The 12548-nt window shown below is 43.4% G+C and overlaps 1 protein-coding gene across 3 annotated transcripts in view; it reads left to right on the forward strand.

Annotated features, from left to right (window-relative positions):
* The window catches only part of ACO1 (aconitase 1), a 60901-nt gene that overhangs the window by 33336 nt on the left and 15017 nt on the right, over positions 1-12548 (forward strand). For all 3 annotated transcript variants that reach the window (XM_008248341.4, XM_008253164.5, NM_001082315.1), the window contains 8 exon segments: positions 341-410; positions 521-704; positions 1193-1332; positions 3919-4090; positions 6917-7017; positions 8133-8249; positions 9752-9911; positions 11871-12006. In XM_008248341.4, the coding sequence (XP_008246563.3) occupies positions 341-410; positions 521-704; positions 1193-1332; positions 3919-4090; positions 6917-7017; positions 8133-8249; positions 9752-9911; positions 11871-12006 (1080 nt within the window).

Consider the following 12548-nt stretch of genomic DNA (forward strand, 5'->3'; position numbering starts at 1 on the left):
TGCAGAAATAAGGGTTCTTTAAATGTCTAAGCTGCTGTTGTCATACATGTCTTGAATCTGTTCCCAAGTGGAAGGCTTTATAATTTGATTCGTTTTAACTGGAATTCAGGCCATGTTTTCTGTCTGCAATATTTGAAGGCATTATAGAATCCCTTGAACCAAACAATAATACTTGTACTTTTACGAGTTACGTCTCCTTTTCCCCATTGTACTGGTAGAGAATTCCTAATCCCACCCAGAAAGCCAGCAGATGCCCGTGCCACTTTATTAATTACCGGTGAACTTAACCAATAATATTTTAAGCCTCCAAATTCATACATTTTGTTTATCTCTCTGGCAGGGCTGACAGCTTACAGAAGAATCAAGACCTAGAATTTGAAAGAAATAGAGAACGATTTGAATTTTTAAAGGTATAGGCAGCGTTGGGTTCCAGTGTTGTGTTTTCTGTGTGTGGGGTAGAGGGCGACGTACTGAGAGGTATTTCAGGTATTCATGGTGTTCTTTCACTCTTCAATCTTAGTGGGGTTCCAAGGCTTTTCGAAACATGCGGATTATCCCTCCCGGCTCAGGAATCATCCACCAGGTGAATCTGGAATACTTGGCCAGAGTAGTGTTTGATCAGGATGGATACTACTACCCCGACAGCCTCGTGGGCACCGATTCGCACACGACCATGATTGACGGTTTGGGTGTTCTTGGCTGGGGTGAGTGTTCCAGGCTCCCGTTCTGTGTATGCTCTCTTCATTCACACTGATGCCATTGCAGTCCAGGAGCATCGGCTCTCATGACCGCAGGTGTAGCAGAGGCATTTTTGTCTGCCTTGTTCACTGCTGTGCCTGGCACCTTGTGGGCAGTGAATAATTACATTTGGAGAAAGAACTGGAATAAGGGTTAGGAACATTTAGCATAAATGGAAATCAACTGTGTTGTTTGTTAAAAAGGACTCTTGATCCCTACTGTCCATTGTATGTGGCACTGAGGGATTTTGATACAGCTATTTCGGGGACACTTTTGTTAATTCTGTAGAGGGAAATAGTACTATATATATAACAACTGACGTTTATAGAAACAGAACTCTGTACCACTTAAGCCTATAACTAGGTTTATTACCTGTTACTGCCACTGAGTCTATAGCTGGGGGCTGTAGTGTGGAATAATGAAAGCCTTGTTCTGGTCATGCCGTTCACTGCAGGTGTGGGTGGCATTGAAGCAGAAGCTGTCATGCTGGGTCAGCCTATCAGTATGGTGCTTCCCCAGGTGATTGGCTACAGGCTGATGGGAAAGCCCCACCCTCTGGTAACATCCACTGACATCGTGCTCACCATTACCAAGGTAACTGTGTGCTTGCTGTCTCTTCTTTTGTCTTGGACAGAGACAAACAGGGAAGGAACACATAATGGAGTCTTTCTTGGTTTCCAAGTACTCTGGAAATGCTAGGAAACAGTATGTTGACAGTTTCAGAAGAGATCAAGAGACTGTTCTGTGGTTAAGTTTAGAGAATTACATTCGTTTTATTCTTTTGGTGTCACATGAATCTTAAAAATTAAAAAAAGTTTAGTAATTTAAATACACAGAAATCAGTATGCCTACCACCAGGATTCAACAGATGATAACCCTTTATTTGCTTCGAGTTCTCTGTTTTTAAAGAATTCATATGTGATGTTCATGATAAAATTGCCTTGCCATTCCTAGAAGTAATCCGAGGTTTTGGAGAATCATTTCCATGCATGTGTTTATAATTTGGCTGCATTTTTTCCCCACATGGTGGTGGTTCTTTTTTTTTTTTTTTTTTTAAAGATTTATTTGTTTATTTGAAAGGCAGTGTTAGAGATAGATCTTGCATCCATTGGTTCACTCCCCAGATGGTTCCAGTAGGGCCCAAGCCAGGAACCTGGAACTCCTTCTGGGTTTTCCATGTGGATTGCAGGGGTTCAAGGACTTGGGCCATCTTCTGCTGCTTTCCTGGGCGTATTAGCAGGGAGCTGGATAGAAAGTAGAGCAGCTGGGACTTGCACCAGTGCCCATATGGGATGCCAGCTTTGTAGGTGGGAGCTTAACCTGCTGTACCACAATGCCAGCCCCATTTTTATGTGTAAATAGCAAGTTAGTTCCATGAATAATCATTGATTCTAAAATTTTTTTCCCTTTGTATTGTGTCACATTATTACAACATGTTTCTCCAAGCTGGAACATGTTAGGTCTTTTTTTATTTTTATTTTTTTTAAGTATTTATTGTCTTCACTTGAAAGGAAGAATTAGAGAGAGGGAGAGACAGAAAAGGGCACTCCTCCATCTGCTGGTTCACTCACCAAATGGCTGCAACAGGCCTGGGCCAGATAAACCATGAGTCAGGAGCTTCTTCTGGGTCTCCCAAGTGTGTGCAGGAGCCCAAGTACTTGGGCCATCTTCCACAGCTTTCCTAGGTACAATAGCAAGGAGTTGGATGGGAAATGGAGCCAGACCTCGAAACGGCCCATATGAGACACTGGCATTGCAGACAGCAGCTTTGCCTGCTATGCCACAACACTGGCCCTTGTTTTGTTTTGTTTTGTTTTGTTTTGTTTTGTTTTTTTCCCTCTTTAACTCTTACAGGAAATCATTTTTGGGTGAGTTGCTTTCTTTGTATAATTTTCAAAGACTATGAGAATAGAGATGGTTTTTCATTATCATGAACACAATTTTTTCTGGTTGTATAGTTTGGAGGTTTAGAACTTTTTGCATGGATGGTGTACTATTAAGTCTCCCCACTCCCCATCCTCCAAAATTTCTCTATAATCTTTGCGGCATTTGGAATTGGGTATATTTGAACACCATAGCATATCACAAATGTCTGCTTGCTGTTCTTCAAATGGGGAATCACATAGGGCTCACTTCTCACCAAAAGAGCGTTCTGTCCATGTGCTTGTCCACGGTCCCTAAAACTGGCTTCATGCAGGGGTAGTAAGTTGTGAGGCCTCACCCCTGGCTGGTGGCCTCTGTGGAAAAGATGTTGAGAGTCAGCCAGTCTGGATTTGTTGGTTATATTGATTTGTACCTGGAGTATGAATTTTCTTCATTATACTTTAGGAAATAATTCATTTAGATTCCTATTAGTGTGAATACTGGTTTGTTTAAGTTGAAAGAATTTAATTTTCAGCACTTGTAGGCATTTTCTCTGAAAAAGAAGAATGTTTGAAAAATTTTTCTTAATGTTGTATTTTCGGCATTGCTTTCTTTTTGTAAGAACTGCTTTGACATAATGTTAGATTTACAGACATGGTGTAAAGATAATACAGAGTTCCTCTTTACCGTTCTCCTAGCTCCTCTTAGTGTTAACTTTTTTTTTAAGGTTTATTTACTTCTTTGAAAGACAGATGACAGAAAACAAGAGATAGAGAGATCTTCTATCTACTAGTGCAACAGCTGGGGCTAGGCCACGCTGACTCCATTCAGGTCTCTCACATGAGTGGCAGGAACCTAAATACTTGAGCCATCATCTGCCTCCCAGGCATATTGGCAGGAAGCTGGATCTGTAGTGCAGATTAGCTGGGACTCCAACCAGGCACTCTGGTATAGAATGCAGGTGTACCAAGAGGTAGCTTAACCTGCTGTGCCACAATTCCTGCCCCTTAATGTCGTTCACATCTTACATAACCATGGCACAGTGATCAAAATTAAGAAGTTAACATTCATGGCAGTCATACACGCTTGACCACTTTTTTCACTAGGTGCCTTTCCTGTTCCATGTCCAATCCAGGGCACCATGTTGTATCTGAGTGACATTGTTTGTTGCCCTTTACTTTTTCAAAGTAATCACAAGCATGCTGGGCTAACTTTCTGTTTGAGGTTATAAGACTAGTTTATAAGAATTGCAGGGTGATAGCTCTGCATTTTAAAATGTAAACCATCAGATCTGTTTCTGTTGTTTCTGCTGCTTAGCACCTCCGCCAGGTTGGGGTCGTGGGCAAATTTGTTGAGTTCTTCGGGCCAGGAGTAGCCCAGTTGTCCATTGCTGACAGAGCTACAATCGCCAACATGTGTCCAGAATACGGAGCAACTGCTACCTTCTTCCCAGTTGATGAAGTCAGTATCAAGTACTTGGTGCAGACAGGTAAGTGAAGGGCCTGAAAGCAGAGAGCCGTCTGTAAATCACGGGATGCTAGAATCAGAGCATTGTCTTCCGCCTCCACCCCCTGGAACGGTTTGGGAAGATTTGGAAAATTTTCTTTTCTCTATATGGAGTCAAATGGGGTGTTAGGATTTAAGGAAGTTAGAGATAGGATGGCCAGTATAGAGTGGAGGTGTTTATACAGAAGCCTAGGTATTTATACAGCTCTCCTACCACTAGTTTTCTGATGGTAAACAAGTGATCTTAGTGACTACCATCTGTGGGTTTCCTACAGTATCCTAGGCTCTTGGTATCATTTGCTGTCATCCTTGTCACAGACCTATGGAGGGGATTGGCTGATTGGTTAATTAACTAAAAGGAGAGAAAACTGAGGATCCGAGAGTGGTACTACCCCACAGTCAGTGAATAGTGGAGGCAGACTCCAAGCCTGCAGCTGCCTGCCTCTTGGCAGAGAAGCACAGGTGAAATGGGAGTCTGCATATGAAAGTGATTTTTAAACATCAACAGATTCTTAACTCTGTGTATGTATGTTTAGGGATTTGACTTACACCTTTAGAAAGCTTTTTAATTTTAATACCTAGGTTTATTTTTAAATCATTAAATATTCATTGAGGTATTCAATAAGTTATTGATATCTAGTCTTGGTCCCAGGGGTCCAGCAGTGAGCAGTATAAAAGAAGTTCTTGCCTTCACAGAGCTTATATTCCAGTGAGCAAGAAAGAGAAAGGCAGTGAATAGGTAAACAGATGCCCAAGTCTGATCAAGAAAGCAGGGGGAGGTAGTTGAGTTACCAGGAGTTCTGTTCCTATTTTGGAAGGTCAGCAAAAGGCCCCTGAAGGTGAGATTTGAACTGAGGGCTGAACGAAGGAGTGAGGGGACCAGCCATGAGAACAGCCTCATGGGAAGCTTGCTCCAAATAAATCCACATCTCCCATAACCTGAGGATGTTACTTTGGAAATAGTAAAGACTGGGATGAAAAAGTTTAGTTTAAAAATGTTATTAAATATAATCACCTTGGAATGGATTAATATGTGCTCACTCCCCAGAGGATCTCAAGTGAAGAAGACGTAGGAATAAAAGAATCAGAATGAGTTGCTGAGGGCATCGCCTCAAAGAACAGGAGGGGAGGGTGATGAGCCAGGTCAAGGGAGAAGCGCTGCAGAGCAGACCCAGCGGTGAGGTTGGTTTCTGTGGTGCCGGCGGTGGACACTCAGCTTCTCACTGTCCCAGTGCCGGATTCATCAGTGTCTGTTCAGCAGAAGCACACTGCCCCAGAAGAGTACAAGCCTTTCTCATGCTAGACCCTCTAGAAGTCTCTCCCGTACCTCTTCGTGAGGACTATGCTGTGGGTTGCCAGTAACAGTGGGCTCAGCAGTAGCTCATGGTAAATAATTTGTGGGATCCATGCTGAAAGCTGGTGACTTACTGTTCAGACAAATAGACAAAAAAATCTGATGTATTGTGGGTCCAAGAATCAAGCTTTCAGTCTTACTTTACTCTCAGAGACATAGGTAGATGCATGTCCAGCAAGCATATTTCATGAATGCTACCTCCTACACCACAGTCTTTTATTTATTTATTTAAAAGAGACAGAGATCTTCCTTTCAGTATTGATTCTCCGAATTTCCACAACAGCAGGGCTGGGCAAGGCTGGATCTAGGAGCCTGGAACTCAGTTGGGGTCTCCCATATGGGTGGCAGGGACCCAAGTACTTGGGCCATCACTGCAGCCTCCTAGAGTGAGGTGTAATTTAGCAAGAAGCTGGACTCCAGCATCCCAGGTGAGTCTTAAACACTGAAACAAATGCCTACACCCCTCCCCCCCGCACACCAGGATCTTGATAAGAATTGAATAGCAGAGGACGCAGGGTCATATTCCTGGTGATACCGTCTTGTGGGTTAAGACTTTGAACTTTAGAGTCAGACTCACGTTCAGATCCTGATTCTGCTGTTTACAGGCTTTGAAAAGTTATTTAATGTTCTTGGGCCAGCATTTCTTCACCTGTAAGTGAAAATATTCGTTGTCTCATAAGGTTATGATAAAGGGCCAGAATTTGAGGGAATGCATTTAAAGTTTCACAGTGCTAGGCACACAGAAGGTGCTCTAGAGCTTGGTAGTTTGGGGTGGGGATGGAGTAGGACATTATTCTAATAATAATAATGTGGAACGCTGAGAGTCTTTCTGCACAGCTGAAGATAAGTACATATGTGTGCCTTGACTATTAGTTTGGACTTGGGGTCCTGCTAATTAAGTGTCATAACTACAAGGAGAGGGAATATCATCTTACAGGTAGAATCTTTTTCAGAAAAATGAAATGTTCATTTTGATAAGAATGATGAGGGCCAGTGTTGGGGCACAGCAGGTTAAGCTACCATTTGCGATGCAAGCATCCCAAATCAGAGTGCCAAGTCGATTCTTGGCTGCTCCACCTCTGATCCGGCTTCCTGCTAATGCACCTGGGAAGACAGCAGAAGGTGGTCCAAGTGTTTGAAGCTCTTGACTTTGACCTGGCCAAACCCTGGCTGTTGTAGCCATCTGGGGGTGAACCAGTACAGAAGAGCTCTGTCTCCCTCTGTCTCTGTAACTCTGCCTTTCAAATAAATGAATCTAAAAAAAAAATAATAATAATAATAATAAAAAGCAGCAGCTGGAGTCAGATATCAAGCTGAAATATCAACAGAGCTTTCAGTGTGTGTGTCAGTGCAGTGCGTATTATGTGTACAATCGCTGATGGGAGTATGAGTGTATAGTCTCTAACCAGGAAATACTAAGATATGTTACTTGTTACTCCTTCAATTGTTGTTTAGGTCGGGATGAAAGCAAAGTGAAGCAGATTAGAAAGTATCTTCAGGCTGTAGGGATGTTCCGAGATTACAGTGACCCCTCTCAAGACCCAGACTTCACCCAGGTACGAGAGCACCTTCCACAAACATATGTTTCCTCTTCCTCAGGGCTGTGGTTTTAGTTGTGTGTGTTTTTTTCTTGGGAGAAACAGTTGTCGGAAATTCATCACTGCGAAGTCAGAACAGAATGTTAAAAGGTTAAGAAATCAAAGGATGAGGAACTTTTAAATATAATGAAATAATATAGCATTTTATATTCTTACTTAATAGTTACAAGTTGAGTGTGTTGCCATTTTGAACTACTGATTCACACCTCTTATGTGTAAGACTATTGAGACTCCAGTAGAGGCACAAGAGCTGGTCAAGGCTAAGGCCATCATTTATCATAGACCTGAAAAGAAGTGAAGGTACAGACATACCACTTAGTTCCATTTATCTGATAACTTATCTTTTTTCTATATGGGCAAGATCAGAGGGGAAACTAGATATTAGACCCTTGTTTAGTTTCCTATTACAATGAGAAAAGGAAATATTGCTAGACTTGGTCTGTCTCCTGGCATTATTGACTTAGCTAAATCCCTCTCAGATCACCTTAGAAGTATAATAGTTTATGTACTGTTTCAATAGAAAACTCAACTCTAGTGACAACATATTTATACATTATTTATTATTTATTATTGTACCCTATGAATATGTGCATTTATTGTTAATCAAAAATGTGTTTAAAAATGTTTAAAGTGATACAAATGTTAACTCACCTTATTTGATCTTCACATGGGATATATGCATTGTATCTGTGCCCCATACCTATGTATAATTAAAGTAATTTTGAAAAAAAGAAAATGGATTTCAACCTAACTTAGACAGTGAAGAGCATGTCTGGGCTGCTGTGGGAGGGTGGATGAGTGGCAGATGCTGAGCAGCAACACAAGGTACACCTGACCTTCTTGAGGTGGGGCTCGGCTTCCTGCCTGTCCCATGCCACTGTGGTGCCCATGTAGATCGTGGAAGTCAGTCACCTAAATGTTAAGATGAACATTGGCCTCCTTGTTTGAGAGTGTGGTAGTTTTGTTTGCTTTTTGGTGTTGTGTGATGCTTTAAATTCCCTCCCTGGTGTGCCTGTGTTTCTTCCTTGTGGTTATAATGTGAATCTGTAATTCCTTTGCTTTTTGGTGAACAGGTTGTGGAATTAGATTTGAAGACCGTAGTGCCTTGCTGCAGTGGACCCAAAAGGCCTCAGGACAAAGTTGCTGTGTCTGACATGAAAAAGGACTTTGAGAGCTGCCTTGGAGCCAAGGTAGGAGTCTGGGAGAGGAGGTTGAAACCCCTCCGACTGTGCCCCATGCCCAGTTTGATAGTGCCCAGAGTTTCAGGCAGTTTCCTTATAGCACCTGAACATCTGTGAACACAATTCAGCTTTGTAAACGCATCTGCGTTTCACAGGCCTCTGACTGCATCGTTCATGTATTTGCCCCAGCTTTTCTGGCCGCGTTACTTTTGTTCATGCCTCTGCCTGCATGTCCCGCTCTGTCAACTCCGTAAGACTTGGCCAGGTCCCAGCTCTTCTGCAACAAGGCCTCTATCTCAGCAGAAAGTCATTTTTCCCTCATTTGAAACTTGATGACACTTGGTCTGAAACACTTTGATAGCCTTCAGTATTCTTTAAGTTACATTATTGCAACTTGTGTGCCTTACAGTGTAGCATGTTTCAGAGTAGAATTTGTCAGAATCACAGTACACAGTAGGTGCTCACTGAGCATTTTCCATGTGAGTGATTAAGATGAATGATAGATTTCACCTACGGGACACCAGCAGTCTACCAAATGTTCAGTTGTGCTTTGCTTTATTGATCATGGTTAGTTTGTATCTGGTCAAAATGACACCTTTCTCCAAATTTTTTTTTTTTTTGACAGGCAGAGTGGACAGTGAGAGACAGACAGAGAGAAAGGTCTTCCTTTGCTGTTGGTTCACCCTCCAATGGCTGCCGTGGCCAGCGCGCTGCGGCCGGCACACCGCACTGATCCGATGGCAGGAGCCAGGAGCCAGGTGCTTTTCCTGGTCTCCCATGGGGTGCAGGGCCCAAGCACTTGGGCCATCCTCCATTGCACTCCCTGGCCACAGCAGAGAGCTGGCCTGGAAGAGGGGCAACCGGGACAGAATCCGGCACCCCGACCGGGACTAGAACCCGGTGTGCCAGCGCCGCAGGCGGAGGATTAGCCTATTGAGCCGCGGCGCTGGCTCTCCAAATTTCTATGAGGTTAGAATCAGTAACCTCAGTCAGTGTGTAACCATGACACTGTGTTAACTAAGTATTCCTCCTGGGGCTGCTGTTGTGGCACAGCAGGTGAAGCCACCACTTGTGACACCTGCATCACGTACCGAGTGCCAGTTTGAGTCCTGGCTACTCCGCTTCCAGTCCAGCTCCTGTGAATGCTTCCACAAAGGCAAGTGGAAGATGGCCCAGTTCTTGTGTCCACGCCTTCCACATGGGAGACCAGGATAGAGTTTGTGGCTCCTGGCTTCAAGTCCAGCCCTGGCTGTTGTGGCCATTTGAGGACTGAACAGCAGATGGAAGATCTTTCTCTGTCTTTCCCTTTCTGTCACCCTGCCTTTCAAATAAATCTTAAAAATTAGTATTCCTCCTTCTTCCAAAGTGAAAACTTTCATCTATCTATATATATTTTTTATTCCCATCTATATAAATATATAGAAATATCTCAATTTTTTCTTCATATATTTGCTTCTATAAATATATGTATTATGTATTTATATGTGTGTATATATTTTTTTCTTTTATAGCAAGGATTTAAAGGATTCCAGGTTGCTCCAGACCATCATAATGACCATAAGACGTTTATCTATAATGATAGTGAATTCACCCTTTCTCATGGATCTGTGGTAATTGCTGCCATTACTAGCTGCACAAACACCAGTAATCCATCTGTGATGTTAGGAGCAGGTAAGTGCACTTGAGTCTATCCCCATGGTTCTGTGGATGAGCAGGGGAAATCTCAAGACGTGACCCTGGGACTTAGTGCAAGATGTGGTTCCTTGAGCCTTGTCTTTTCTAGATGTAGCAGTTTATTGGCCTAGAAATATCTAATGAAAAGCAGTGTACAAGGCCGGCACCGCGGCTCACTAGGCTAATCCTCCGCCTAGCGGCGCCGGCACACCGGGTTCTAGTCCCGGTCGGGGTGCCGGATTCTGTCCCGGTTGCCCCTCTTCCAGGCCAGCCCTCTGCTGTGGCCAGGGAGTGCAGTGGAGGATGGCCCAGGTGCTTGGGCCCTGCACCCCATGGGAGACCAGGATAAGCACCTGGCTCCTGGCTCCTGCCATCGGATCAGCGCGGTGCGCCGGCCGCAGCGCGCCAGCCGCGGCGGCCATTGGAGGGTGAACCAACGGCAAAAAGGAAGACCTTTCTCTCTGTCTCTCTCTCTCACTGTCCACTCTGCCTGTCAAAAAAAAAAAAAAAAAAAGAAAAAGAAAAGCAGTGTACAAAACAAAGTATTTAAAACACAATACATAATACAATAGCGGGCTTTCTGTTTAGAGTGAACACAGAAAATAGAGAACAGCAGAAGAAGCGGAGTTTCTTGGAAAACCTAGAATCTTGTTTCAGACTTTGGGGAAAAAAAAAAAAAGTTGTCATGTCATAGACTTTGTCCTCCGAAACCCCCTCAGCAGCAGAATTTAGTACTGTCTCGGTGCTTGGCAAGTGCATCTGGATCACAGGGTGCTGAGGGTGCTGTGTGCACCTGACCTGCTACACCATTCTGCCGAGTAGTTAATATTTACAGGCAGGGTTTCACTAATATAAGATCTCCTTTGTTTCCAAATTTCTAATCATCCCCAAGTGTTTCCCTTGTGTCCACAGACCAGACAGCATCAAAAAGTCTTTATGGGCATAAGAAAAAAAGCTTCTTTGTGCAAGAGTTCATCTGTTGCCAGCTAAATCTTCCTTGTCTGGAGCAAATCATTTTTCTAAGATAATTTGCTTGTTGCCACATGGATGCAAGAGCCCAAGGACTTGGGCCATCTTCTGCTGCTTTCCCAGGCACCTTAGCAGGGAGCTGGGACTCAAACTGTTGCCCATAGGGATGCTGGTACTGCAGGCGACAGCTTTACCCGCTATACCTCCGCGCTTGCCCCAGATGACATATTTTCTTTATGTGCCTCCTAAAGTGGAGAGTCCTTGGGATTATATGATTATCTGAATATAAAAATAGTAGGGAATAGAGACATTAAATGATGTATTTGATTTCAACTTTGAAAAATTGTGGATCATTCAACTTGTAAGTAAAAATATGAATAATCTTAGATAATGTTACCTCAAAATGCCATCAAAAAAATGCCGTTAGACCCCCACTCCACTCCTCACTTTTTCCCTGCTTCTGTGATAACTTCAGAGCACTGAGTTGCAGTAACAGTCTCTGTACATGCCTAAAGTCCAGAGGCCCAGGAGCCCTTGATTCTCCACTTCAAGAAATGCCTGCGGTCTACAGTCTTACACGTGAGCTGGCTGTGTTTCTCACCAGCCAGTGTACAGGTGATACTTTCAGAAAGGAACTCTCCAATTATGCTTTTCATCCAAATAAAACTTAATTAGAATGATCACTCCCTCCAAAAATATGAAGCACTCATTTTGTAATGTGTTCCTAAATGATTTAAACAAGGATAAGCCCTTCTCTTCATTTCCCTGACTTACTTTGAGTTTATTGCATGTTTGTGAATGGCACTAAACTAGTAAGCTTTTAATTTCTATTAGGCAGCTAAAGTGGCACAGGGTGGCAACATGAAGGTGGCTTTGTCAGGCGGTGGCGAGAAATGCAGACAGTAAGCATGAGGGTCTTCCTTGAAGTGTCCCTGGCACCTAGATTAGATGACCCTCTAAACTAGACGTGTGCTTACCATTTCCCAGGACTGTTAGCGAAGAAAGCCGTGGATGCTGGCTTGAACGTGAAGCCCTACGTGAAGACCAGCCTGTCCCCTGGAAGTGGTGTGGTCACCTACTACCTGCGAGAGAGTGGAGTCATGCCTTACTTGTCTCAGCTGGGGTGAGGGAGAGTTTGCTTTAGCCTTACACTTTTGTTGTTGTTTTATTCCTTATGGGTCTTGCTCTGCCACTTTGTAACAGATGGGAGCTTATTTGGTGGTATTTAATTGCCTAGTCTTTTATCAGATTGTAGGCAGACCAAACTCTTACATTCCAGCTGAGTGTGACCCTCCTGTACAGTTGTGCTGGTGTTCATCATACAAGGACAGTCTGAATTGGGCCTGTGCTCTGCTTGCTAAATCTACTCAGATGTGGTGTGGGACCCTCCTGGAGGAGACGACACCTTTTCAGTTGCGCTGAGTGTTCTGTGAACCAGCAGAGGCTCTGCAACTGAGGGGCTGCCTTTGCCATTTACCATGGTTAAAACCATTCAGATTGCTTGAGGCAAACTTGGTATTTGTTGCCACATACAGTTTGCCACCTTCCATATGATTCCACATTGGGATGACATGTATTTTTTTTTAAAGAATTATTTATTTGAAAGAGAGAAGGAGATACACACACACACAGAGAGATTGTCCATCCACTGGTTCACTCCCCAAA

Source organism: Oryctolagus cuniculus, chromosome 1 (assembly GCF_051225735.1).
Source record: "Oryctolagus cuniculus isolate XC-2025 breed Fujian yellow rabbit chromosome 1, ASM5122573v1, whole genome shotgun sequence".
Classification (NCBI taxonomy): Eukaryota; Metazoa; Chordata; class Mammalia; order Lagomorpha; family Leporidae; genus Oryctolagus; species Oryctolagus cuniculus.